General features: G+C 50.1%; 1 protein-coding gene across 7 annotated transcripts; it reads right to left on the bottom strand.

Annotated features, from left to right (window-relative positions):
* Window positions 1–144: 144 nt before the first annotated feature.
* Window positions 145–16550, bottom strand: FDFT1 (farnesyl-diphosphate farnesyltransferase 1). Of its 7 annotated transcripts, none has more exons than XM_045011027.1 (10): window positions 16379–16515; window positions 14712–14829; window positions 12615–12707; window positions 9822–9919; window positions 7735–7918; window positions 5728–5856; window positions 4633–4824; window positions 3107–3283; window positions 2409–2561; window positions 145–701 (listed from the first exon to the last, which is right to left on the bottom strand). In XM_045011027.1, exons 2-10 carry the CDS (start codon window positions 14811–14813, stop codon window positions 483–485), a joined length of 1347 nt encoding a protein of 448 aa, XP_044866962.1. In that variant the 5' UTR covers window positions 14814–14829; window positions 16379–16515; the 3' UTR covers window positions 145–482. The 7 variants fall into 7 exon arrangements, with proteins under 7 accessions (XP_044866962.1, XP_044866960.1, XP_044866958.1 ...); XM_045011025.1 differs by lacking the exon at window positions 16379–16515 and adding an exon at window positions 15952–16041; XM_045011023.1 differs by lacking the exon at window positions 16379–16515 and adding an exon at window positions 15811–15945.
* Window positions 16551–25632: the final 9082 nt, after the last annotated feature.

Raw genomic sequence — 25632 nt, 5'->3', positions numbered from 1 at the left:
GTACTGAAGAATTCCTCAGTGTGAGGAAAGGTTAGCTGCCAAGCCCAATGACGCAAGTTGGAACCGTTACAATCGCTGAGCATTGAAGACAGTGGAGTAAGAATACGAAGCACAGAAAGAGGAAACTCACAAATGCTGATGTCACATAGCCTTGTATTGGAAAAGAGTGTCAAAATCAAGGGAGGCAATCTGAATTTCTATTTAAAAATATCATAGTCAGAAGTCAGGTAAAACACCATTTCCCATAAAAGAGACTTCAACTGTCGCGTTTGTAACCGGTTCATCCGAACAACGAAAACATCTGACTCCGACTGCCAGCTACGAGCTAGTGGCTGCAATACACCCAATAGCTGCAGGTCAACCAGCACCTTTCCATTCACAGCTTCCACAGTCTGGAATCCCACAGGGCAGCAGACCCAATAGGAAAGAGACATGAACCCGTTCCCAATATTACCCAACCACTGCCTTCACCCAACCAACCCTCAGTTCTCCTTGGCCTGTACGTCCTCCAACGCCTCTGACATCGCACTCAGATACTGCCAGCTCAGCGCTGCCAGAAGCATGGCGCATGAGAGGTAGATGGGGGAGTAACGGTTACGGGAGACCACTGTGCCATTGGGAAAACATAGTGTCTGGATAGAGACAATGGTCTGCTGGGTCTTGTTAGAAGACAGGTCTGTGCTTGGGATCTTCCGATAGATCTGAAGAGAGGAAAAAAGGCCCATGCAAGGTTAGGAAATAACCATGAGAACAACACACCATCTAGTAGCTCCTCAAATGTGAAACGGGACCTCCCGCCCAGCAGCCGTATCACCGCAGTGATGCCATGGATATTCGAACAGGACAATACTCCCCAGGAATGGGAAAGCTGCCCAGTTTGAAAGCTGCACTGGGATCAGATCTGCACCAGCTTAGCAAGATTCTAGTCCCATTTCCCTGGGAAGGTTTTGTCGGAGAACTGTGCTCACGGCTGAACTCAGCTTTAGCCCGTACTCCTTAGGAGTCAGTCTGCAATGGCGTTTGAGCCATTAGCCTGACCGAGGCCTATCATTTTTTCATGCTGCTGGGATTTGCATGGATTTGCTGTTTCTGCGGTAGGCATTTTCAGCCGTGGGCAGGAGTCTATTGTTTAAAACTAAGTAACAGTTCCTGCTTGGAAGTCCTTGCTAACACCGCCTGCACTGGGATTTGAAACAGGGACACATTTTTAAAAGATATTTAGGTGCCTAATTCCCATTGGTTTCAGTGGGATTTAGGAACATAAGAACCTTTAAAAAACTGGGCCATGGGGCCTAAACATTTTGAAGCCCATCATAAGCCCTGTTATTAATATGGTTAAGTCAGATGAGCCCACAGCTACTCGGAGGTCATACCACCACTACAAAGTGCCATCTAACTCAGGGGCAGCGTTTGCATCTTGCCAGCAAGAACTGTCTGTGAACCAGTTAGCTCTGATTTGAAGGTATTCCCTTGCATGAGCTCACAATATTGTTCTCAGACACTTTTCAGACCGTTCCCATCCACACAGTACAGGGCAAACCTGACAGAATGTTGCTAGGAAGAACCATAGACCCAAGCGTAGCTAGCACTGCTCTACAGTGGCCCTGCCCATGGCTCTGTGACATCCCCTGAGCAATCTTCTTGCAAGAACCATTTTGTTTAATCAAAATTTGGTGGCCTGGTTTTCAATGGTAATTGATTCCAGTGGGGCTGGCAGCTTCTCACCAGCTCCACAGAGATGAGGACCATGTCTTTATTTCTGTATAGCATCCAGTGCACTTCCGAGAACTCCCACTGACTGGAGGGGTACCTGCATTAAGGTACTGTGGCACTGTGGGATGACAGTTTTAGAAATAGGTGAGTCAAGCCACCAAAGTTTTGCCCTACATATCAGCCAATTTGCACAGTAATAGCAATTAAAGGCCTTTTGTTCTCCATGATGCTCTGGAAAGATAGAAACTTTCCAGACAGGAACTGTGAAATTCCCCATTAAGTTGACTCACTAGGAAACCATACAGTATTTATACAAAGAAATATGGGGCGTTTACACAAATTGTAACATAATGCAACACCCTACTGCATACAACTATGTAATATCAGTGTGGCATTATGCTACAGTTTGTATAAAATCTGAATGACACCTGAGACAGAAATAAGTGAGGACAGAGAATCTAAAGCACAAAGGAAAACAGCCGCATTCCAGACTTTACTACTTCAAGCTGTTTCATGCTACGCTCGTTTCTAGATCTTCAGCAATTTTGGCCAAAGCAAAATGAAAGTTACTAAACGGCTGAAATAGAGGGTTACGGTGGTACCCCCAGCTTAGCCCCAACTGCATAGACCTGAGGAGGAAAGTGGGAACATCTACATTTGAAAGTTAGTTATTCAAAGCAAGTGACCCAACCCACCTCTTCCACGTACTGGTACATTATAGACTTGACAGCTTGTATGTTTGTGGCATCCATCATTAAAGTGACAGCTTGTCCTTTCCGAATCTTCACTACCCCCCTAAACACCTGTTTGTTATTGTAACAGGTCGCCAGAGTGGCGATGGCCATCACCTAGGGAGAAATGACAAAACAGCATTTACTCTGTGCTGTAAGCCGTGCACACAGGGTGAAATCCTGACTCCATTTGAAATTGATGGCAAAGCACCCATTGATTTCAATGGGGCAAGATTTCAACCACAGTGTAAAAGGCTTAGCTTAAAGCAGAGGCTAGAGGAATGATTTCTAAAGAAGCAATGCTCACAATGGAAGACTGAAGCAAAGACAAGGAAGACAGAACAGAAATATTAACTATCTAGGATTGTCTTAGTTTAGGAGAAAAGAGTCCTGTTTATTTACATTCATCTGGCAGCAACCCTTTCCAACCCCCCAACACCATATCCAAAAGCAGAATCATTCCCTTGGGGAAACACAATTTCTCAGGATGAGGTGAACACTCAAAATGCGTGGTAAGCTCCACATTAGATGTATTTATGCATCGTTATTAAATAATGCTACTATTGAACACTACGCATAGACCACAAAAGACATCCAATTCCAAGGGAGAGGATGAAGCAGTTAGAAGATCCTGTTTAAAACTTCTGCAAATGTTAACCTACCTGCGGAATAGCGCAGAAGTTGAAGACACTTTGGGTTTTCAGTCTAGATAAGTAGGTGAGGACATCAGGGATATGGTGTAAAGCATTTATGATCAGTTCATTCATACACTGGACGGCCACATCAATGTTCTCTGGCTTGGCGAGATCCGACAGCTTCTTGGCATACCTGCTCCAAACCTGGGAACGCCAACAGTACATAGGAACAGCACTCAGCCGTTAGCACTTTTCAGACATTCATACTCAAAAGGGGCCCACATCAAACTGTTCAAACAAAAATCTTATTACTGAACATCACCTCATTCTCATAATCAGACCTTGCTGCGGTCAGAAAAAGGACCTTTAAAACACTCGAGTTTACTCTGGCCTCCAATTCCATTCAGCCCCATTACAGGGCCCCTCTCAGTGTGACATACTGAGATACAGAGACTAACTTCTAGAGGAGAGTCCTACCAAAGTGGTGAATTTCTAGACAGGAACAAATCAAAGGCATGTGGATCCCACTCTGCTGAGAAGAATTTGACCCAGGTGGGAGCTCTGAAGCTAAATATCCAAGCCTCTGATTCTGCGATGCACGTACACATTTATTACAATAGTGATTTCATATCCTGCCAGTGGTACTGGGGCATGGAGCACAGCAATAGTATCTAGGGTGTTCTCTGACAGCAGAGGTTTCTCTAAATGCTCTGCTGAACAGGTGCATGGCCAAGGACAATAAGCCTGGTCTCCTAGATCGCAGCTTTGCGCCATGATCACAGGGAGACAAAAACAGCGCCAACGTTCCAGCTTCTCCTCTGAGTTTTGCTCTAATGGACACATGAATGAGATGTTTGGATGGGAGCCATGCACTTGCTATCCCTTCGTGTGACAGTTATTAGTATGCAAATTTATCAATCTTAGCAACAGGGTTTAGCTCCTGTCGGGGGGACACACACTGCTAAATGTGACTGCTCAGAGCTCTAGGGCAGAAGCGTTTGGCTAACTCCATACAAAACAGACTTGGGCAAGTTTTTTTGAAAAAGTCCAGAGATCTTCTGTATCAGAATAGGAACTGAAAGTGAATTCTGCGAAATGAGTCTCCTAACTAGCTCTGACTAAACTGCATCAAAGCAGTAGCAATATCTCCAGTCCTGTCCTTTTCAGATGAGCTGTCTGCATCACAACACTAAGGCCTGGTCTACACTAGGAGGAGGTTCGAACTAAGGTACGCAAGTTCAGCTATGTGAATAGCGTAGCTGAACTCGAACTACCTTAGTTCGAAGTACTCACCCGTCCAGACGCCGCGGGATTGAAGTCCGTGGCTCCCCCGTCGACTCCGCCACCGCCGTTCGCGGTGGTGGAGTTCCGGAGTCGACGGGAGCGCGTTCAGAGTTCGACATATCGCATCTAGATGAGACGCAATATGTCAAACTCCGAGAAGTCGAATGCTATCCGCCGACCCGGGCGGGTAGTGTAGACCTACCCTAACACTGCCTAATGAGCTGTACCTAGCAGAAGTTCTCATCTAAAAAAGGTTTGGTTTCCTTTACCTCTCTGGGCCAGAATTCTCTTCCTGCCAACTGGTCCTCCAGATAATCACGGATGATGATGGCTTTCTCAATGAAGACACCCATGGAATTTGCAAGCTCTGTGTCCTGTCCTATGATAGGATCTTCTAGCTCCAGCACAGAGAACAGACGGGAAAGGCCAATGCTCACCAGCCCAACAACGTAGTGACAATACTGCCAGGTTTGGAAAGGAAAAAAAACGTTTATCAATCTATATCCCCTAGTCTAAATGGCTACAGCAAAATGACACCTGAGTGTGCCGTGTGTGCCTTTCCTTGTTTTGATGACTATGTCGGTGGTATTTGATTTCGTCTCTGAATTCAAAGTTACGTGGGCTGAGCATTCCTAAGCATGTCTCTTCATGCCTCTGCTTGACAGCCTACACCAGGAATATGCTTCCACAGCATGGAGTCTACCACCAGAGCACTACTCCACTCAGGAAAAATAGGAAATGTGTCATCCACAGCTGTTAGCAGCTCAGGGGTTCCGCCTTCCAGATGAAAGACCCATATGAGAGCAGCTGCTTCAGTGATCCATTCTAGTCAAACGTAAGAATGGCCATACTGGGTCAGACCAAAGGTCCATCTAGCCCAGTATTCTGTCTTCCAACAGTGGCTAATGCCAGGTGACCCAGAGGGAATGAACACAACTGGCAATCATGAAATGATTCATCCCCTGTTGCCCATTCCCAGCTTCTGTCAAACAGAGGCTAGGGACACCGTCCCTTCAAGGCTCTTTTGTGGTCATTTACAAACACTGTCATCCACAAGGGTCAGTAGCAACATACAGCAGCTATTCAATGCCTGGTGAAATTTCACAGAGATCCCATCGCTAATACAACTCTTTACATTCACACTGAAGGAGGCTGCCCAAGTAGCAAGACTCTGAGTTAACACTTTGTCCTTTGCTCATTTGGGGTACCTATCTACAACTGGGTGAGCATCACCAATCCCAGGGGACAAGAAACTGGAATGATCATGCTGATGGCTGCGGCAAGTGCAGAATGCCAGGCCTCCAACAGGCACTGTGGGTGTCACTCTGAGCATGCTCTCCATGCTCACTTACAGATTTACTTACCTTATCCCACTCTTGCAGGGACTCAACCTTCTTTTGCAAGAACTCGGCCATACCAGCTCCCATCTTGTGACAAATATCTGCAATCACATCTCGATACACCTTTGCCAGGTTCCTGAACTCCAAGGAGATCTACAGCAGAAACCACAAGGAAATATACATAGTGCTGCGGAATTCTAAAGTGAAGCAGAATTTGACATTCATTAACAGGCTAAGAGAATGATAGGTTACATCTTAATGGGGTTTTATCCTGCTCCCCCCTGAAGGGATTGGCAAAACTCCTCGCTGGCTTCAATGGCAGCAGATTCAAGCCACTCAGCAGTAAACACAGATTCAGCAAGTTTTTAAACAAAAATTCCTCTGATCTTTGGCCACAGCTCAGATGCAGTCTGTATCTTCATGAAAAGACAGTATGACCTTGGGCAGCCTCACTTCATGAATGATGGACTTACAACAATAAACTCTGTGGGAAGAGTCACAGCACGTGAACAGCAGGTAAACTGATGGGAACAGTGAAAAGAAAAGATTTCCAGTGTTCTTTTGAAGCTCGGCTCTCTATATCCTCCCCAAGATCCATCTCCCCAGATGTCAGCATGTGTGGATTGCCACTGGATGCCTTCCTCCCAGGCTAAGCAGCATCCTCACATCACTCCTAGCCTCAAACTGCTCCCACGGCTCTCCATGTATTCCAGAGCCTAGTTCAAAGCTGCCCTCCTTCTTCTTAAAGCAACCAATGGACTTGTTTTTTTTATCTTCCAGACCTCGTCTCTTTCTTTTCTCTACTCCCTGAATCCTCTATTCACCTAGCATCAGCCTTTCTCTCTCTCACTTCACTCAAACCGCCTCTTCTGACAGCCGAAGGAGCCTTCTTATACCGCTATTCTTCTGGCCTATCCTTGGTATCATGTCTTTCTCTATGATTGTAGTTTTCTTTTAATATTTCATAGATGCGTGGCCAGAAAGGACCTCTAGGATCATCTGGCCCGACCTCCTGCATAACACAGGCCAGAAGTTTCCAGCAGCAGCAGCAGCAATTCCATCATCGAGCTCAGTAACTCCTGGTTGAACTAGACCATACCTTTAAGAGAGACATCCAGTCTCAATGTAAAGACTTCTGGTGACAGAGAATCCACCACATCCATGGTTACCTTGCCCTAATGGCTAATTCCCCTCACTGTTTTAAAGGCACATCTTATTTCCAGTCTGAATGTGTCTAGCTGTACCTTTCAGTCACTGGATCTTGGTATGCCTTTGCCTGCTAGATTAAAGAGCTCTCCAGTAGAGTCTTAACCTTCTCTTTGATAAACTAAATAGAACAAGCTCCTCAAGACTCTTGTAAGTAAGTAACAGATTCTCCAAAGCCCCCACCAAGGTAACTGGGCATCAGAAGGTCACAGAGCAAGTTACTATCACTCCCCTTCCCTCCAGGGGGCAGAGTATGTCACACCTGAGGTCTATTGACATGGAGAGCACGAATTAACGAGTCTGTCATTCACAGTATGAAGCTGATCTACTTTTTCAGCTCCCAAGGGGACATATAACTTTTAGAGCCAAGTTTTCAGCGGGTGACCTTCACTCGCACACATGCAAAGTTTATCAGCATGTAGTTTCCCACCCAATTTTGAATGCAGTCACATGTGCAAGTGAGTGGCCCCGAAATCACCACAATTATGCACAACTGCATTGAAATTTACATGACCATAGATATGTGAATGGATATGATTTTGGTCCTCTAAAACATAGTCGTCAGTGTCAAAGCTGGGAAGTGCCTCAAATTCTGGGGCAGTTTAGAGTTACAGATAAATTGTTTTCTGCATCCCTTATTCATATATCGGGCAATGCAGGCCAACAGCAAACCCGGTGACACTCCAGCAGGCATTGCCAATGACCATGTCTTCAGTCAACTGGCAATTCCTCCATACCAAGTTGCAAAGATATTTGAAGTGGATACTGGTACTAGTCAACATATGGGTTATATTATCATTTGAAACATGGAAACGAATGGCTCACCGTTGGAAAGTCCTCAAGCACTTGCTTATACTTCTCCTTGCTCTCCATGTATCTCCAGTCCGGCTGATACAGATAGGAGTGGAAGTTATGCAACATTGGGACCTTGGTTTCTAAACTGATGGTCATATCATCTTCTACAGTGTCCAGAGCTCGGAGAACCAGGTACAATATGCACACAGCATGACTACGGAGGGAGAAAACGATTCCCTATTACTTGGGATTCCCTATTACTCAGGAAAGTAGTTAGAAATTATCACATGGCTTTTGTAACAGACATTCTCAAATTAAACAGTCCAGCAGCAAAGTGGGGGCTATCCAATGTATTGCACTGAATGCAGCATGTATGATTACCTGCCTTGTGGGCAGGTGACGTATGTGTGCATTCGGTGCAAGGAGCTTAAGGCCGTCAGAGATCAAGTATGGGCTCTGGACACCAGAGTGGCTGAACTGGAGGAGCTACGGGAGGCAGAGAGGTAGAATCATAGAATCAAAGAATTAGTCTAACCCCCTAATCTACCCCCCTGCCATGATGCAGGGCTTGTTTTGTCTAAACCATCCAAGACAGGTGGCTCCAGCCTCCTTTTGAAAACCTCCAGTGAAGGAGCTTCCACAACCTCCCTAGGCGGTCTGTTCCATTGTCTTGCTGTGATCTATAAAATGGGGTAAACCGTGAGAGGGAAGAGTTTGCAGATGATACAAAATTGCTGAGAAGAGTTACAAAGGGATCTCACAAAACAGGGTGAGTGAGCAATGAAATTAAGTACTGATTAATGCAAGGTAATGCGTACTGGAAAACATAATCCCAACTATACATACAAAATGATGGTGTCTTAATTAGCTGTTACCACTCAAGAAAGAGATCTTGGAGTTCTCTGAAAACATCCGATCAATGTGCAGTGGCAGTCAAAAGGCTAACAGAATGTTAGGAACCATTAGAAAAGGTCTAACTCAGTGTCTATATTATTTTCAGTCTTTACAATGGAGCGAATCATGGCATTCACTAAGTAGTATCAGTTTCTATTGTGCAGAAAAGATTTTGCCTTAGGGCTTGTCTACGTTTGAAATGCCACTGCAGCTACACTGCTGTAGTGCTTCCAGGTAGACACTACCTAGGCTGACAGGAGGGATTCTCCCATCAGGGTAGACAATCCGCCTCCCGAAATGGCAGTAGCTAGGTTGAGGAAGAATTCTTCTGAGGTCTATGCTGGGGGTTAGGTCGGGTTAAGTACAACACTCAAGGGGGTGGATTTTTTTACAACCCTGAGTGATGTAGCTGGGTTGACCTAACTTTTTAGTGTAGACCAGGTCTTAGTTACTTTTGGTTCCAGTTTAGCTAGAAGGTGCAGAGAGGATATTTTCTTCGTTAGGACTAGATCATTCACAGAGGAGAAACCAAGCAGGAGCTGAAAAAGCAGGAAAGCTGCTTTCTTCTTCCAGACTATGAATAAAACCCTGGTGTGAAAGGACAAGATCTCAAAACTCTACCAACTTGAAGACCATGGGGCCAGATTTTCAAAGGTATTTAGGCTCCTAATGATGCAGATAGGCACTTCTGAAAAAGCCACCAGGCTCCAAGGCAGGTCAGGTACCTATCTCCCACTGACTGTGCCTGTTTGTGATGCTTCTGCTGGGCTCTTGCTGCTTGTGTAACCCTCTACTGACCACCTAAGCTAGGTGCTCCCATGGTATGGATACATTTACATTAACCCTGTCCTGGCCAGTCCAGCTACACTAGTGACTGTCCCATGTCCAATATCCCCAGCCACTCCCATTGCTTAATTAACCCTCTCCTATGAGGTTTAGGTGAGGGAATGACCAGTCCCTGCTGCACAGCCTATGCCTATTAACTCCCTAAAGGTAATAATTGGAGATATACCAATCTCCCAGAACTGGAAGGGACCTTGAAAGGTCATTGAGTTGAGTCCAGCCCCCTGCCTTCACTATCAGGACCAATTTTTGCCTCAGATCCCTAAGTGGCCCCCTCAAGGATTGAACTCCCAACCCTGGGTTTAGCAGGCCAATGCTCAAACCACTGAGCCATCCCTCCCCCCCTTAGAGCCAGCTCCCCGCTGTGGGCACTCACTCACCGCAGCTCCTCATCCAGGGCCTGGATGACGGCGGCGAAGCTCCGGCTGGTCTCGTTCAGGTACCGGTAGCAGGTCTTGAGGTTGTCGCTGAGCGTGTCCTGCGGGCAGAGCAGAGGGGACACGGGCTGCTGGAAGTGTGCAAGGTCAGGCAGACCCCAAAGGGGAAGCTGTGGTGCAAAAGCCGGCGGCCCCTGCAGAGCTGGCCCAGTGGCAAGGAGGAACACACACTGGATACCCCACTGTCCCTGGCCACCCTACCACAGGGGGAGCAGCATGGTCTGCTGTGCCTCCTAGCAGAGCTCTGGGAGGCCTGGAGAGAGCACCCCTCCCTTAACACTGTGTGCCCCAGAGACACTGACCGCCAACGACTGATACTGGACCCCCAAGGAGAGTCCCCTCCCCATTAATTCCATGCACCCTGGAGCAAACCGTGACTTAACTCTATGTGAAATGGCCGCCCCTGGTGTCACCTACCAGGATATCTTGCAGCCTCGATACATATGTTCAATGCATAGCACCTTCTCTGTGCTGCTAGATGGTAAAGATTGATTTAAAATCTATAGGTGAGTTATTTGCCCGTCCACTAATGCACTGCAAGGCTTTATGGAATATAAACATGCATAGCTAAGAAAAGAACACAGTCAACTTGAAATCTAGTTGATTTTTTAAGTTTAAATTAGTTCCATGTACTACACTTCCCTGGGTTCTGCTGCTTTATGGTTTTACATTCACATTTTCCTTCTTTTCCCTGTATTTTTCACTCCCCTAACCTCATGTGGAAGCACAACACAAACAGGGGCAAACTGACTGGCTATGCAGAGAAATGCTGAAAGTAATTGACCACCACTAGACCCCAGTTGTCAAGATTGAACCTCTGGAGCGTAGTATATGAGCCTCTATCGCACAAGCTAAAAGCCAACAGGTGGTTGTTAGTTAAGGCTGTAGAGCAGACTCATGATCTCTCTCTAGGTGGTCTCAGTGCCATTAGATGGGACAGAGCAGCACACCCAGGAGTTGTGTGGGTTACAGTAACTTGATACGAAATGTTGTCATATGCAATGAGTAAAGCTAGGAAGGAAACCCCCAGAATAAATGGGGTTTCCTCCGATCTCTGTCTGTTGCAGTACTCTTTGGTATCACTTGTAATGCTAGACAGGTAAAACATTTTCAGACAGGAGCAAGATAGAAGGTGAAAGTGTTGGTTTAGTATCTTTTATTGACCAATGGAGAATTTTACAACCCAAAAACTTTCAGACCAAGAGGGATCTGTTCATATTGAATTCCCTATATCCATCCACGTTTTTAGACAGACCATTCCCCATCTCATCTCAGCTGGAGACGGGATAATTAAACCATGGGGAAATGATCAGCCCTAACTGTAACAGAGATTGTTTGGAGGGCGAGGGGGAACATATTTTGAAAGTGTTTTCTCCAAGGGGAATGACTTGCCTCACATTAGTGTCAATGTGAAAATAGTTGCTTAAAAATAGCACTTACCATCCTTCTGAACAGTGACTGCTAGCAGTCACCAGCATGGGAACACAAAGTGATGCCTCAGTCCTACTAGCTGATCAACATTGGTGTGCCCCATTGGGCTGCAAAACAGGCAAGATCTGCTCTCAGTGAGCCCCAATGACACTCACTGATCACATCCACATAGAGCAACTTGCAGGACCTGTGTCTTAGGACACAGCTACACTGCAAACTTTGGCTGACACAAGTTACACTGGCGTACAGCCGTCACAGTTAGTATATTGTGTGTGTGTGTGCATATGTAACACCGACAGACCCCCCCTTGTTGGCAGGTGGGATCCAACAAGGAGTAATTGACAGAACAAGAAGCAATGGTCTCAAGTTGCAGTGGGGGAGGATCGGGGTGAAAGTAACTTACAGGATTTACGGGTACGGCTGGAATCCTGAAGGGGGCGTGGCCTCATCTGGAAGAGGCGTGGCCTCTCAAGATTTAAAGGCCCTGGGGCACCAGCTGTGGCTGGGAGACCCAGGGCCTTTAAATCAACCAGGGGCTCCCAGCTGAAGAGGTGGCTGGGAGCCCCCTGAGGCGCAGGGGCAAATTAAAGGGCCCGGGGCCCTGGCTGCCAGGGGGAACCCCGAGCTTTGCGGGGCTGGAGCAGGGATTTAAAGGGCTCAGAGCTCCTGGTGGGAAGCCTGGAGCCCTTTAAATCCTGGCCCCAACCTGGCCGCCAGAGCTGTGGCCAGAGCTGTGGCCAGGATTCAAAGGGCTCTGGGCTGCCTGCAGCCGCAGGCAGCCCAGAGCCCTTTCAATCCCCGTTGTGGAAGTTGGTGCGGTCCAGCATGGCATACTGGCTCTTGCCAGTGCACCGGACCAGACCGGCTTACTTTCACCTCTGGGGAGGATTAGGTTGGATATTAGAAAAAACATTTTCACTAGGAGGGTGGTGAAGCACTGGAATGGGTTACCTAGGGAGGTGGTGGAATCTCCATCCTCAGAGGTTTTTAAGGTGAGGCTTGACAAAGCCCTGGCTAGGATGATTTAGTTGGGGATTGATCCTGCTTTGAGCAGGGGGTTGGACTAGATCACCTCCTGAGGTCTCTTCCAACCCTGATATTCTATGATTCTATGAACCTGGGACCTCTGGAGCTAAATGCATGAGTCTCAACTGCATAAGTTAAAAGCCAGGTAGCCCCAGGGCTGTAGCAGACTCATTCATCTCTAAATGGTCTCAGTGCCACTAGAGGGAACAGAGCACCACACCCAGGAGGTGTGTGGGTTACACATGCTTGGCTCCTTGTGTTGGTGCTGCGCATACTCACCAGGAGTGCTTGTGTCGATGCACAGTGTAGTGCGTCATGAGTAGGTAGATCAGTGTGCAACTCTCCACCTCCAGCCCACTGTCCTTTGGGAAGCTTCGGCAATGCATGATGGGGCAGAAATGAGTCGTGCAGGGGTGACGAGAGCAAGGGGTCAATTTCCCAGTGTCTCCAGCCCAGAATATCATCTATATCACATAATTTTCATGCCTTTTCTTTTAAATCCCACAAACCCACATCGCTCTTCTCCTTGTGCGCCATCTCCGACAGAACCATAGAGCCTACCCAGCGCTGCACCTTTATCACAAGCGTTGCAAGCACAAGGGGCATGATCCTCCGGTATTTGCAGAGCCATAAGAAGAATTGACTCAGTGTGGGACGTGACAGTATCCCTTCTTCTGCATCCCCCGTGCAATCTGCTCATAGCTGTCCACCTCTCTATGGCTTGTCTGGAGTTGTGCCTGTACAGCCTCTTCTCCCCACAGGCCCAGGAGATCCAGTATCTCCTGTCCACTCCCAGCCAGAGCGCGTCTGGAGTGTGTAGCCAGCACGGTCAGCTGGGCAGCGGCACACAACAAAGGGGAGCTGCTAGGTATGCTTGCTGAGCTGTACCATGAGGAAAAGGCATTTCAAAAATTCATGTAACTTTAAAGGAGAGAGGGGCCTTCCAGTCTCTGTGACCTGAGGGCAGTAGAGTTCACAACCGTGACCAGAGCAGTCGGTGTCTGGCATTGTGGGACAGCTGCTGGAGGACTGTTAGGGTCAATATAAGTAATGCAATGTCTACACTCGTGCTATGTCAACATTGGTATATTGACCATGGCTCAGTGCCACTTGGGGAGATAGTGCTACCGCGTCGCTGTAATGGGACACTTACATTGGTGGGAGACAAATTTAAGTGTAGACACATGCACAACTAGGTCAATGCAAGGTGGCTTATGTCACCCTAACTTTGTAGTGTCGGCCAGGTCTTAGGCTCTACTGCTCCGGCAACTCATGGTGCTCAGGCAGACCTCTGCATCCAGTCAGGGTGACTTGCAGGATTGGTGCCTTAGCCAGTACGGCTGGCTTTACTGTGGGTAATTCATGGGATTAGTACAGTGCTGACGGAGTCTTTCACCTCTAGGACTTGAGTCTGATCCTGCCCCAGAAAGAAGTGACCTGTTCCCACTGAAGTCAGTGGGAGTTTTGGCACTGGATTCTATAGGAGCAGGATTGGACTTCAGCAGCTGTTACCATGGGTCTACGTGACATTAACCGCTGACCGAAGATGAACTTTGTGTCCCTCCACCCATTGTCTTACCTTGATCCAGTGTCCTTCACTCGGACCTCACAATGAATATTGTGCCACAGACTCCGGGTCAGGGCCTTGCCTTGGCCAGCTGGCACATGTCAAGACCCTTTCCCTTCAGCTGGAAACATTCAATAAGACTTTGGTCTGGAAACAACTGTGTTGCCCTCAAGCAGGGCCGCCCAGAGGATTCAGGTGGCCTGGGGTCCTTGGCAGCGGGGGCCCCCCGCTTCGGCGGTAATTCAGTAGCAGGTGGTCCTTCCGCTCCGGGACCCGCCGCCAAAGTGCCCCGAAGACCTGCGGTAGGGGGCCCCTGCTGCCAAATTACCGCTGAAGACCCAGCTCTTTGGCGGTGGGTCCTGGGGCGGAAGGACCCCCTGCCGTGGGTCTTCAGGGCACTTCGGCAGTGGGTCTCAGTGGAAGCACCCCCCCGCCACCGAATTACCACCAAAGAAGCTCCAGGGGCCCGGGCCCCGCGAGAGTTTTCCGGGGCCCCCGGAGCGAGTGAAGGACCCCGCTCCAGGGGCCCGGAAAAACTCTCGTGGGGGCCCCTGAGGGGCCTGGAGCCCGGGGCAAATTGCCCCACTTGCCTCCCCCTCTGGGCGGCCCTGCCCTCAAGCACCAAGAGTCTCACCTAGTCCCACTATGGCGGGAGTCGGGGTGCCGCACGCTGCCACAGGGATACATGGGAGCACCAAACAGCTGCAGGCACTGACTTGTTAACCGGGCAGCATCGAGGTTGGACGCTGGTTTCAGGGGTCAGACGAGACGCCTTGGGGCCAGCCCCCCCGGCCCCCCGCTCTGCTCACCTGGTCCAGCGGGGGCATCACCGCCGCGCCGCCGCCCATCTTGAACCGCAGCAGGTTGTAGATCTCCCGGGGGCGGCCCAGCCACCGCCCCACGCGCTCCATGGGCAGCCGCGCGCACCTGGGGACGAGTGACGGGGGCACAGACTTTCCACCTAACGCCGCCGCCCGGCTGGAGGAGCCTCCCAAGGCGGTGTCAGGACGGGTCCCATCCCCGCCTCCCGACCGCGCCTAGCCGCGAAGCCTGGGGGCCGCGCAGGGCGCTGCAGCCAGTAGGCGGCCGCCGAAAAGCCCGCGCAGGGGAAGCGATGGAGTGGAGGTGAGCTGGGGGGGGGCACAGGGGAGCCGCTCCCCGCCTCGGCTCCCCTCCCCTCTGTCTCCTCCGCCGAGCACACGGCCCAGCTGTAAGTCTCCTCCGCGCTGCGCCGCTGGGAGGCGAGGAGAATTAGAGCGCAGTGGAGGAGAGCTGGGGACGGGGTGGGCTCCCCGGGCGGGGTTAGCTGCCGCGGGGGCGGCACCTCGAGTAGGGGGGTGATGGCGGGCGCGGTTAGCTGCCGCGGTGGGGAAGGGGGTCGCGCAAGGGGGAAGTTCTTGCACCGGCCCTGGGTGCGCATTGGCAAGGGATGCTTACAGGGGCTGCAGCTCATTTTGGAGCCAGAGAGGCTGTAGGGTCCAACCCTGTGTGTGGCACCCCAGGGGCCCTGCAGCGAGGGGGCATCCAACAGCCTGAACAAAACCCACCCCAGGGGCAGTGCATCCTGCCCTGCCAGACACTGCCTGGCCCCACTGCCTGACACTGCCCCCACCAGACAGGGAGCCCCCCACCCCACCCCAACTGCCTCATTGCACCCCCCAGCCAAATACATCCTCCCCAGCCTGTCTGCCTGACAGCACCTTCCCTGCCTGACCTTGCCTCCCCACATGACATTCCCCCCGCCGCCACATACAGCCACGCCCAACACTGCCCCAGCCCCGCCAGACACCACCCCCATTGCCCAGACACTGCCCCGCCAGGCACTGCCCCATCACCCCGTGCTTTTCCCCGTCCCTATACAGACACACTGTCCTACCCAATTCCCACTGCTGTTCCCGACTCCTGTACCGATAAAGTGCTCTGACTATCCAGCAGCAGCCCTCGGAAACCCAGTTTCCAAGTAGACTGGAGCGATGACACAGTTGCTGTGACGGTCCCTGTGCCTGGCACTGCCGCTGTCCCATATTGTATCCCATCACCTTATGTTACCTGTGTGCACCCTGGCAAGCTCCCTCTCTGCTCTGCGCACTGCAGAGACCCCTCCCTGCCGTGATCCTGCTGCTGGACCAACTGCCTGAACCCAACTGCCATCAGCAACGGATCCTCTGGGGGAAAATGTCATTGTCTCTGCTTGTCATGCTGTCCGGAGTGGTTCACGACTGTGAGTGCCAATTTCAGGGCAGACTGACAAAAGCAGGGCAGACACCTCATTTCGGGGAGCATGTTTTATAATTAGATTTCACCCACCCACTAACAAATGTGAACTCCTGAGTCACGGTAGCAATCTTCCCGGGGGTCTCCCCCTCCATCTTTTGTCCTTACTCAAGAGAAATGGAGTCCGGTCCGGTCCGATCATGACCGCATAGGAGAATGACTTTACCACACCTACTCTCTGCCACTGAGTCCTTCTTCCTACCGTCAATGGGATGACAGTCATGGAGCAAGTATTCATGCACGCGGCGGCTGGTTATCGTCACCCCTTTCTGTTGCCACTGTGGCCTAACCAAGGTGCTTCAGACTAGGGAACATGAAGCTGCTGAGTCGACAACTCCCCTTGTGGCTTCCTGGCCTATTCTAATGGGAACTGTCTTTATCCCAGACTTGCCTTTTACACCGGCCAACCCACTGAGTTCCGTGAACCCGCAGCCCATGTATGGGCAGTCTTTCTTTTTGGGTCCTTGGCTCCCACGCTGGTAAACTACTGCGTCACCAGTCAGAGCACTTGTATTCGCCCCTTGCATTCCTTTCCTGGCTTTTGATGAAGGAAGATCCTTAATCTTCTTTCCCCTTTCCCAGCTTGTAGGGCGATGCAGTTGTCTCCATGGGAAACCTACTTCCACATACTCCTCCATTAGTTTTACTGCAGCGTCTAATGATTCTGGCTGATGCCTCCAGACCCGGACCCTAGAAGCCTTGGGGAGGCTCTGCATAAACTGCTCAAGGATAATTGAGTCCATCAGGGTCTTTATGTCCTGCCGATCTGGCCTCAAGCACTGAGTGGCCCAGTCTGACCTCTTCTGTGAGAATGCCCTGGGACGTATTCCACCTGGCCTCTCTACATTTCTGGTGGTACCTCTCCACTGACAGGCCCACCCTGGCCAGAATAGTGGCTTTCAGAGGGTCACAGTCTCTGGTCTGGGGTTTGCTCAGGGCCGTATAGGCCGTTTGAGCCTTGCTGGTGAGATAAGGGGCCAGTTGTAGCACCCAACCACCCAAGTACCATCCAGCACGGGCAACCACGTGCTAAAAAGGCACTGGGGGCATCTCACAGGGCCATTTTATGTCCCTGGCCAACTGCCCAGTTTCCAGTTCCCTCACTGAAAATTACTAACAGCTGCAGGAGCTGCTGCTGTGTTGGAGACCTCTCCTTAATAAACTCCTGTAGCATCCGCTGCTGCTCTGCCTGCCAACTCAGGAGAGCTCCTCGCCCCACCTGCTGGGTCTTCTGCATCTCTGTCTGCTGCTCCACTAGCCAGTGCGGCATCTCCTCCACTGCATCCAGATCCCCCTGCCCTAGCTCAGGTCACCCCTCCAGGCTCCTTCTCCACACCAAGAGGGTTAGGATCTCGGACAAGACCCCATGTGTCACAGAACTCTTTGATTAGCTACTCCCAAAGGAAGAGTAGCCCCCAGCTTGCAAGATTCAACTCAGGATCCCCACTCTACTTAACACACAGCATTTAGAGATAGACACGGCAAACACAAGAGTCAGTTTATTATCACAGAACAGAGATTTGCATGGTAGAAAGTAAAATATTGGAAACAAATGGTTACAAAATCATAACACGCTCTCTAGAACCTAAACTTAACTAACAAGCCATTCCCCTACCTTCTACAAGAAAGCTTACCCTTTCTCCAGCATTTTCAGCCAGTGTGGCTGAGATCCCATCTAATAAGATCAACTCTTGTCCTCACAGATTGAAGGAATAACTGGGGGTTCATCTGTACCCCATAAAAACAGTTCCCCAAAATCATTGTTTTAGTCTGCAAACAGGATAACCCCCACACCGCATGCCCATCCCTCGTGGCTTGGTTTTTCCTGTGTGCTTCTTTTCTGTTGGTTTCACATCCCTCCACTGGTTTCACATCACCCCCATCCCTGCTAGCCTGCTTGAATAAACAGATGAGGCTACGTTCAACCTTGGTGCAACTTGACTTCAACGGAGTAACACCAGGGCTGATCTTGGCTCATGTTCTTTACACTTTGCCACTAGAAGTTAACAAACGTGGGCTGTGTCAGACCAATAGGGCGTTCCTTGTATCACATATCGCAGGAATGCAGCCTAGCGTCACAAGAGCCTGAAGAACTGTGGCTTGGTCTGCATCCGAGAGAAATGGTCCCAGTGGTCATGCTGTCCCAAAGATGGAGAAAAGCACCTACTTGGTAGGGTAGACGGAGGAGGCCCATTAAGTGCTCCACAGACCGTACTGGCTTCCCCGTCACTTCCCAATGCAATGTGAGTTGTTGCCTTTGGTTCATACAGCTGTACACATTAAGGGTCTAGCTAAGGCCTGATCCGAAACCCACTGGATTCACTGGGCTTTGGATCAAGGTTTAAATGAAAGAGGGTCTCTTTCCCCATGCGCTGCCACAGCAGCCCTGATCAGCTGATGTGCACTTGCCGAGCATCCCCAAGTTTGGAGTGGCTGGAGGCCGTCTGTTCCCAGTGGAGGCCTTTGACTCTGACACTCTCTTCACCCCCATTGGGCTGACAGAGCCCAAGCTTATGAGCTTCTAATTGCAAAGTGGAAAGACACTGGGTCAAGATCACCCCTGGTGTTACTTTATTCAAGTGTTTGCCCTGAGGCAGGCTAGCAGGGCTGGGGGTGATGCAGTTTGCCATTTTGGGGAATGTCCTTCCTAAATGTTAAGAAATTGTGATTACTTCTTGAACACACGACCAAAGTGCCAAGTAGGGTGCCAGTGGGTTTGGGACGTGGACACGCATCCGCATGGAACTGAATCTGTAGCACCTCATTTTACACCGTGTGCCAAGCTGTGAGGGTCATAAAAACACTTTATCGCCATCAAGCCGGCTGGATGTGAATCCCTGGCTTAGGGGAGAAACGTTCCAAGCTGGCCACAATCTGCAGGGAAGATGTACGTCAATTTGCCGCTTGCCTGACAGAGAGGATTGACTGCAGCTATTCTTCACAAACGGCTCCTGACCCACCTGCAGCAGCTTCTCGGCAACATGACTGACGAGTCATGCAGGGCCCCAGTAATGAAAACCTGCTTGTGCCAACAGCCCACGTACTGGTCTCAAGTGAGAAAAGTTTGGCCCTGTCAGCATCTCGTTGCACAAGCTGAGAGATTGAAATGTGTCATCCTTTAATCACCTCTGAACATCAAGAAACTGAGAAGACTGGGCCACACCTGAGCAGAAACACACTCTGGTCAGGAACATCCAAGAAAAGGCAGAAACATCCAAGAAAACAAGTAGCATGGAAGTATGAGCCCCAATCACAGAGCAGGACCCCATTGTGCTAGGAGCTGTACAAACGCAGAACACAAAGTTGGTCCCTGCCCCAAAGAGTTTACAGTTTAAGTATAAGAGAAACAAATGTATACAGACAGACAAGGGGAACACAAGGAAACAACAGGTACGTCTACACCACAATAAGAAATCTGCAGCACTGACTCTCAGAGCCTGGGCCAATTGACTCAGGCTCAGGCTGCGGGGCTAAAAATTGCCGTGTAGACATGCAGGCTTGGGCTGGAGCCTGGGATCTGGGACCCACCCCCCTCATGGGGTTTCAGAGCCCGGGCTCCTGCACCAACCCAGACCTCTACACTGCAATTTTTAGCCCCGCAGCCCAAGACCTGTGAGCCCAAGTCTGCTGACCAGGGTCACCAATGGTGGTGATGCAGGTCTTTTCTTCCAGTGTAGACATGCCCAGTGAGACAGTACTAGTCAGCATGATAGGTAGTGATCTCAGCACTCCAGGTAGCTCCACAGGGAGGAGAATTGCCAAAATCACCATCTTCAAAGCCCTTATAACATGAAATTATACTAAAAGTCTGAGTTCACCACATGGCTTTACATTCCTAGGCGTAGGCCAACTGCTGCTGGAGCTGTAGCACGCCCCAAAGGCAGAGAGAAGGCCCTGAGGGTGTGTCTACACTGCAGTCAAAAACCTGTGAGGAGGAAGAGTCCCAGACCCCAAGCCCAAAGGACTAACAGCCCCTTAGCCCGAGCCCTGCAAGCCCAAGTCAACTGGCACAGGCCAGACAGGGGTTTTTAATGGCAGTGTAGACATACCCTTGGACTGAGATCTTTATTCCTGTCTGCAACTACACAATCAGCTTCTCACTTAGAGGAGAAATTCACAGTCACCTTCTGCTTTGAAATCACAATTAGGAAGTCAGGAACATAGAACTGGAGGGGACATCCTGGGTCTCTGAATCCAGTCCCCTCTATCGCAGAACCCCCCAGCATGGAATCCTTAATCTCCATACGTGAGATCAGATCTCATGCACTGTCAGGCAGTCCCATTATTAGAACTGTCCCATTCTCTGGGTTGTGGGAGTGGTCCAATGGCATCTCCAGGTGGGGGATTGTGGGAGGCAAGGACATTGTAGCAGAGGATCCAGGAGAACCAGGCTTGCATTTGTTTCTATAACGACCATGCTGCGGTAAGGATAAAAGGGAGGCCCTAAGCTTAAGCCAGAGTATTGCTACTTGTCGTCTGGGTGAACACAGGCCAGACTCGGCCTCCTGCAGACTTTCCTCTTGCAGCAGAAATCAGAGTGGGGAAAGAGAAGTGATCTGAGCATTTCTATAGCCCTGCCTGTCTGGATGAGAAGCACAGTCTCAGAAGATGAAAGGACCCGGGACAACATAAAATACCCAGAATACTTTGCTTTTTGACTAGTCAGAGTTCACAGAATGGAGTTTAAGCCAGTGATTCTTCACCTTCAGGGTTCAAATTTCCATGTGACATTGTCTGGTGGTTTACAGCATGTGAAATGAGGTTGGTCTCGGCCCATTTTGTAATCAATAGGATAAAGGGAACCAAGAGCAGACCTTGCCTCTCAGACGACTGAAAGGGGAAATTGCTGAAGAGCCATTAGATTATCAGAGTCTGGGAGACACATTGTCATCCCTTGGCATGTCAGCACCAGCACGGCACTGTAACTCTGCTGCCGTTAGAATCTCATGAATCTCAGAGTTGGAAGGGACCTCAGGAGGTCATCTAGTCCAACCCCCTGCTCAAAGCAGGACCAAACCCAACTAAATCATCCCAGCCAGGGCTTTCTCAAGCCTGACCTTAAAAACCTCTAAGGAAGGAAGGAGTGACTGCACTAGGCTTCCTGGGATACCTGTTCCATGCTGAACAGCTTCTTCAGCTTGGAAGGGATCTTTCTATCTGAGGGGTGTGCCCTGGTGTCCATCATTGTAGTTGTGATGCTGGAAACCCAGGTGCCAGCCCTGGCCAAGGCTGTAGGCATCAGCTGAAAGGCGCAGTGTGCCAGAACTACGCCAGGAGCGTCGAGACGCTGGCATGACTGGACAGCGCTTTGCGCCAGAACTGCGCCGGGAGCGGTCAGACGCCGGCACGGATGGACAGCGCTGTACGCCAGAACTGCGCCGGGAGCGGTGAGATGCCGGCACAGCTGGATGACGCTGTGCACCAGAATTGTGCTGGGAGCAGCCAGATGCCAGCACGACTGGACGGCGCTGTGCGGCGGAGCTGTGCCGGGAGCAGTCAGAAGCCGGCATGGCTGGATGGCGCTGTGTGCCAGAGCTGCGCCAGGAGCGGTCAGATGCCGGTATGGCTGGACGGTGCTGTGTGCCAGAACTGCGCTGGGAGAAAATACTGAGTATGGGGTCATTAGTCCTCAGTGGGGCCAGAATTTGACCCCGTGGGAGGGATGTGGCCTTTATGGAGCAGTTAAACTTGTCATTATTATTTTTTATTATTTGTTTAGGATCTTACTGCACTTTCACTGTCCCTGAGTGGGGAAATCTGCTCCTATTTGAGACAAGTGGGATGCCTCTCTGTTGGTCACACTGATCGGGCTTCATTAAAAACAAATGCTCTCTGAATTCTTAGACATTCCAGACAGTGGCAGGTTCTCCTGGGTTAAGACATTTATGTTCCAAATGTAGCTCATTGAATCTCACCTTCTTTCAAGAACCTTCTCTGAGCAGATGACAGCAGATGTTGACAGCAAACTTGACATAAACAAAGATGCTCATCTCCAGTGTGATGCAGATTTCTCATTAGCCTGGTGGCAATGGAGATAAGTTCATCTGAAAGGCTGAATCAGGGCATCAGTGATGGAAAAGGACCTCTCGGTCACTACAGCACAGCAGTTCTCAAACTGTGGGTCGTGACCCCAAAGTGAGTGGTGACCCCATTTTAATGGGGTTGCTATGGCTGGTGTTAGACTTGCTGGGGCCCGAAGCCTAAGCCCCACTACCCAGGGATGAAGCTTCAGGCTACATCTTTGGCTTCCCACCTTGGGCAGCGGGTCTCCAGCTGGCTCAGGCTTCAATCCCCTCTCCTGGGGTCATGTAGTAATTCTTGTTGTCAGAAGGGGGTCGCAGTGCAATGACGTTTGAGAACCCCTGATCTAGCATAATCTCCAGTCCAGGTCTCAATGATTGCAATGTTGTTTCTGGACTGGTAGAGTGATATGAAAATACAGCAGTGATCATAACAGGTTCAGTCCTGCTGCGTGCTGAGCGCCCTCAACTCCCACTGATTTCAGAGGTTCTGGTCCAAAGGCCAAGAAAGTGACCCAGCTAGCAATACCTCTGTTGTGTTCACCCTCCTCTTCCACTATTACCCGCTCTCTGTTCCTCACATTCCTAGCTCACCAATTTTTTCCAATCCCCTTTCTCCTCTCTCTAGACACTCCCTCTGTTGGAGCGGAACACGATTCTCTTGGTGACCAGGATCTCTGGCTGACAGGTGCAAGCAAACTTCGAGGGGCATTGGGATTGGCAGGCTTAAGGAGAGGAAATGGAGAGGTACCTTGAGAGCAAGGCATGGGGGGTTAGAGGACAGATCTATGTAGGTAGTTATATGGCCCCCATTACCCTTGTACGGACAATAGCCATTGTACAGAGAGCAGAGACAATGACATTTACCCCCAGATGATCCATCGGATCGCACCGTCTTGCTGATGTAACCAGGGAAGATGGCCATTGGATTTAGGCAGTTGGGCTGAACAGCTGGATCAGGACAAAGGAGAGGTAGCCTATGGGCACAGAGGAGGGAGAGAGCTATCCAGAAGTCACAGAGTTAATACAATGGAATTAGATACAATATTGGTCAGTGGTGGTCCTGTCCCCTGAAAGTCGTGTGTCCCATGCACTTATGCCTTTGTTTATCCAAAACGCCAGTTGAATCGGGGTGGTTCTGCATCTGGCACCTGTCATAATAATTCAAGGCCCAAATCTTGCAAACAGACATAGGCACATGCAGAGTCCTACTGACTTCATCAGGCTCAGAGGTTGCCTGCATATAATCTTTTGCAGCATGGGGCTCAGGGTGTTGGTCAAGGAGAGAGAATCAGGTATTTGTTCATAGTTAAAGAAGAAAACCTCACTGAAACTCTTCTCTTTGTATAGACCCCACCTCACATACGCTGAAAGCTCAGTCCTGTTTCCTTTCTGAGGTCTATAGAAACCCAAAGATGGCAAAGACCAAGGTTCACCAATTCTTCAGCATCCCTGCAATGGCAGGAAATAGGAGGTGTGGATCCTGAGGATGATTTCTGCTCACTGCTCTAGAGCAAAGTAGAGTGGGGGTAAACCAAACTCCAAGGGCCTTGAACATACATCTGTGGGCAGATCTGTTCAGCCTTGGGTATGTAAACAACACTCATCATAGATAAATACTTGATTCTGTTTATTCCTTGAGATGGTTTCTGGTTTCTCTCACACTTGTGCAGACGTTGGTTTATTCTGGGGGTGGAAATACATTCTGGATGACTGTAAAATATTGAACAGAAGCAGTTGCTTTAGGGGAAGGGTAGAGCACGCAGAATTTACAGGGCCTTAGCTAATAGTTTGGGTTTTTTTTCCCAGAGCTGGGATGTCAAGGTAGGTCTCCCAACCTCAACAGGGTCCTTGTCACCGGTTAACCAATTGATACCTATAGATGTTTGGTGCCCCCATCTAGCGCCGTGGCGGTGTGCCAAAAGCTGTCTCCCAGTAGTGCTTGATGGATTCACTGCTGTTCCTAGGCCAGTCAAAGCCTTATTAAATATTATCAGCTGAATGGAATGGCTCTTGACATGTAGCATTTGGTGAAGGCAAGACTCTGTCCCAGGCATGCTAGCCTTAAATATTAGAGCTCCTAGAATCAATAATTTGCATATTGCTTGCAGGTGAGATCACTCCCTACAGTTTAAAATATTTGTAGGCTGAAGGGCGTGTGCCCTTTCCTCCAAAATCTAGGAAATCCAGTTTGAATACTGCCGTCCTGATGGTGAGTAAAAAGTTAGCAAACACATGTCTGAGGATTTTAAAAGTGGCTCTAGACTCACCCATGTTTTTTTCCTCTAGAGCCATGCAGGGAGGGTCTCCTCTGCCTTCCTGTAGGATCTCCCTGGGTCTAGGGTCTACTGATGGAGGAGGTGCACTCAGGGGCGGCTCCAGGCACCAGCACACCAAGCGCGTGCCTGAGGCGGCAAGCCACGGGGGGCGCTCTGCAGGTCACCGCGAGGGCGGCAGGCAGGTTGCCTTCGGCGGCATGCCTGCGGACGGTCCGCTGGTCCCACGGCTTCGGCAGACCTCCCGCAGGTGTGCCGCTGAATCCGCAGGACTGGGGACCTTCCGCAGGCAAGCCGCCGAAGGCAGCCTGCCTGCTGTGCTTGGGGCAGCAAAATACCTAGAGCCTCTCCTGGGTGCATTGCTCTGCACTCTGGGCAGTCTGGAGTGGGGCACGGAAAATCTTCCAGAGGAGCTGCAGCGGAGCCAAAGAGCAAGGTCTTGAGTTGCAGCCTCAGCTGAGGCAAACCTTCCCAAATCAGAGAGAACAAGGGGAAGGTTGCGCCATCTTCCTCCCTCTGGTCCCTCCCGTGTACTTGCCCCACCCCCACCGCATGCTAACAATATGGCCAGGAGGCACACCTGAGCTCCTCCCACTGGCTCTGAGGAAAACACCAGCTGGTTGAACTGTGCCCGTCGAGGTGGTCAGGGATGAGGGCGCTTGCACGGCAGCAGTCTATGTTCTTTATGTAGCTCTTCTCTCAAACACTGAAAACTCTCTTTGAAGTATGACTTTCGAAACCATTTGCCAGTGAGGTGGCCCTGATTTAGATGCCACCATTTTCTGTGTCTGACAGGACATTCCTCTCATCCAAGGCCTGTTCATTGTCCATGCAGAGAAGAGGTGCATTGAAGACCAATCATCTGGGCCTCCCACATACAACCCATTGACTGGGGCACAGGGTTAAACTCTCATTCTACATGGAGAAAACCTACTACTTGATTCTCCTTGATTCTCAGCAAAGATACTCACTACACCGCTGCTCTGGACCCCTTCAGACTATGGCCTTCAGGACTCTGGCTGTTCAGCTGATGAACTAGTCCACAGTGAATATTGTTACCTGGGCTAGTTGCAGGTTTCTTTCAGCTGCTGCAAACCATCTTGTGTAAGTGCCCCCGCTGGAGGTAACAATGGAAGCTCTTCACCCTGAAGATTTAGAGC

Source organism: Mauremys mutica, chromosome 3, assembly GCF_020497125.1.
Source record: "Mauremys mutica isolate MM-2020 ecotype Southern chromosome 3, ASM2049712v1, whole genome shotgun sequence".
NCBI classification, from domain to species: Eukaryota; Metazoa; Chordata; order Testudines; family Geoemydidae; genus Mauremys; species Mauremys mutica.
The sequence above is the reverse complement of the archived record's forward strand: the minus strand, read 5'-3'. Positions and strand labels throughout refer to the sequence as shown.

Excerpts from the sequence above, each read along its gene's own strand:
- FDFT1 (XM_045011023.1), bottom strand. The coding sequence starts at position 15,938 with ATGGGATACAATATGGGACAGCGGCAGTGCCAGGCACAGGGACCGTCA. Across the intron at positions 14,830-15,810 it reads ATAGTCAGAGCACTTTATCG|GTGCGCGCGGCTGCCCATGG; the intron begins GTACAGGAGTCG and ends ACTCGTCCCCAG. Across the intron at positions 9,920-12,614 it reads CATCGACACAAGCACTCCTG|GACACGCTCAGCGACAACCT; the intron begins GTGAGTATGCGC and ends CTCTGCCCGCAG.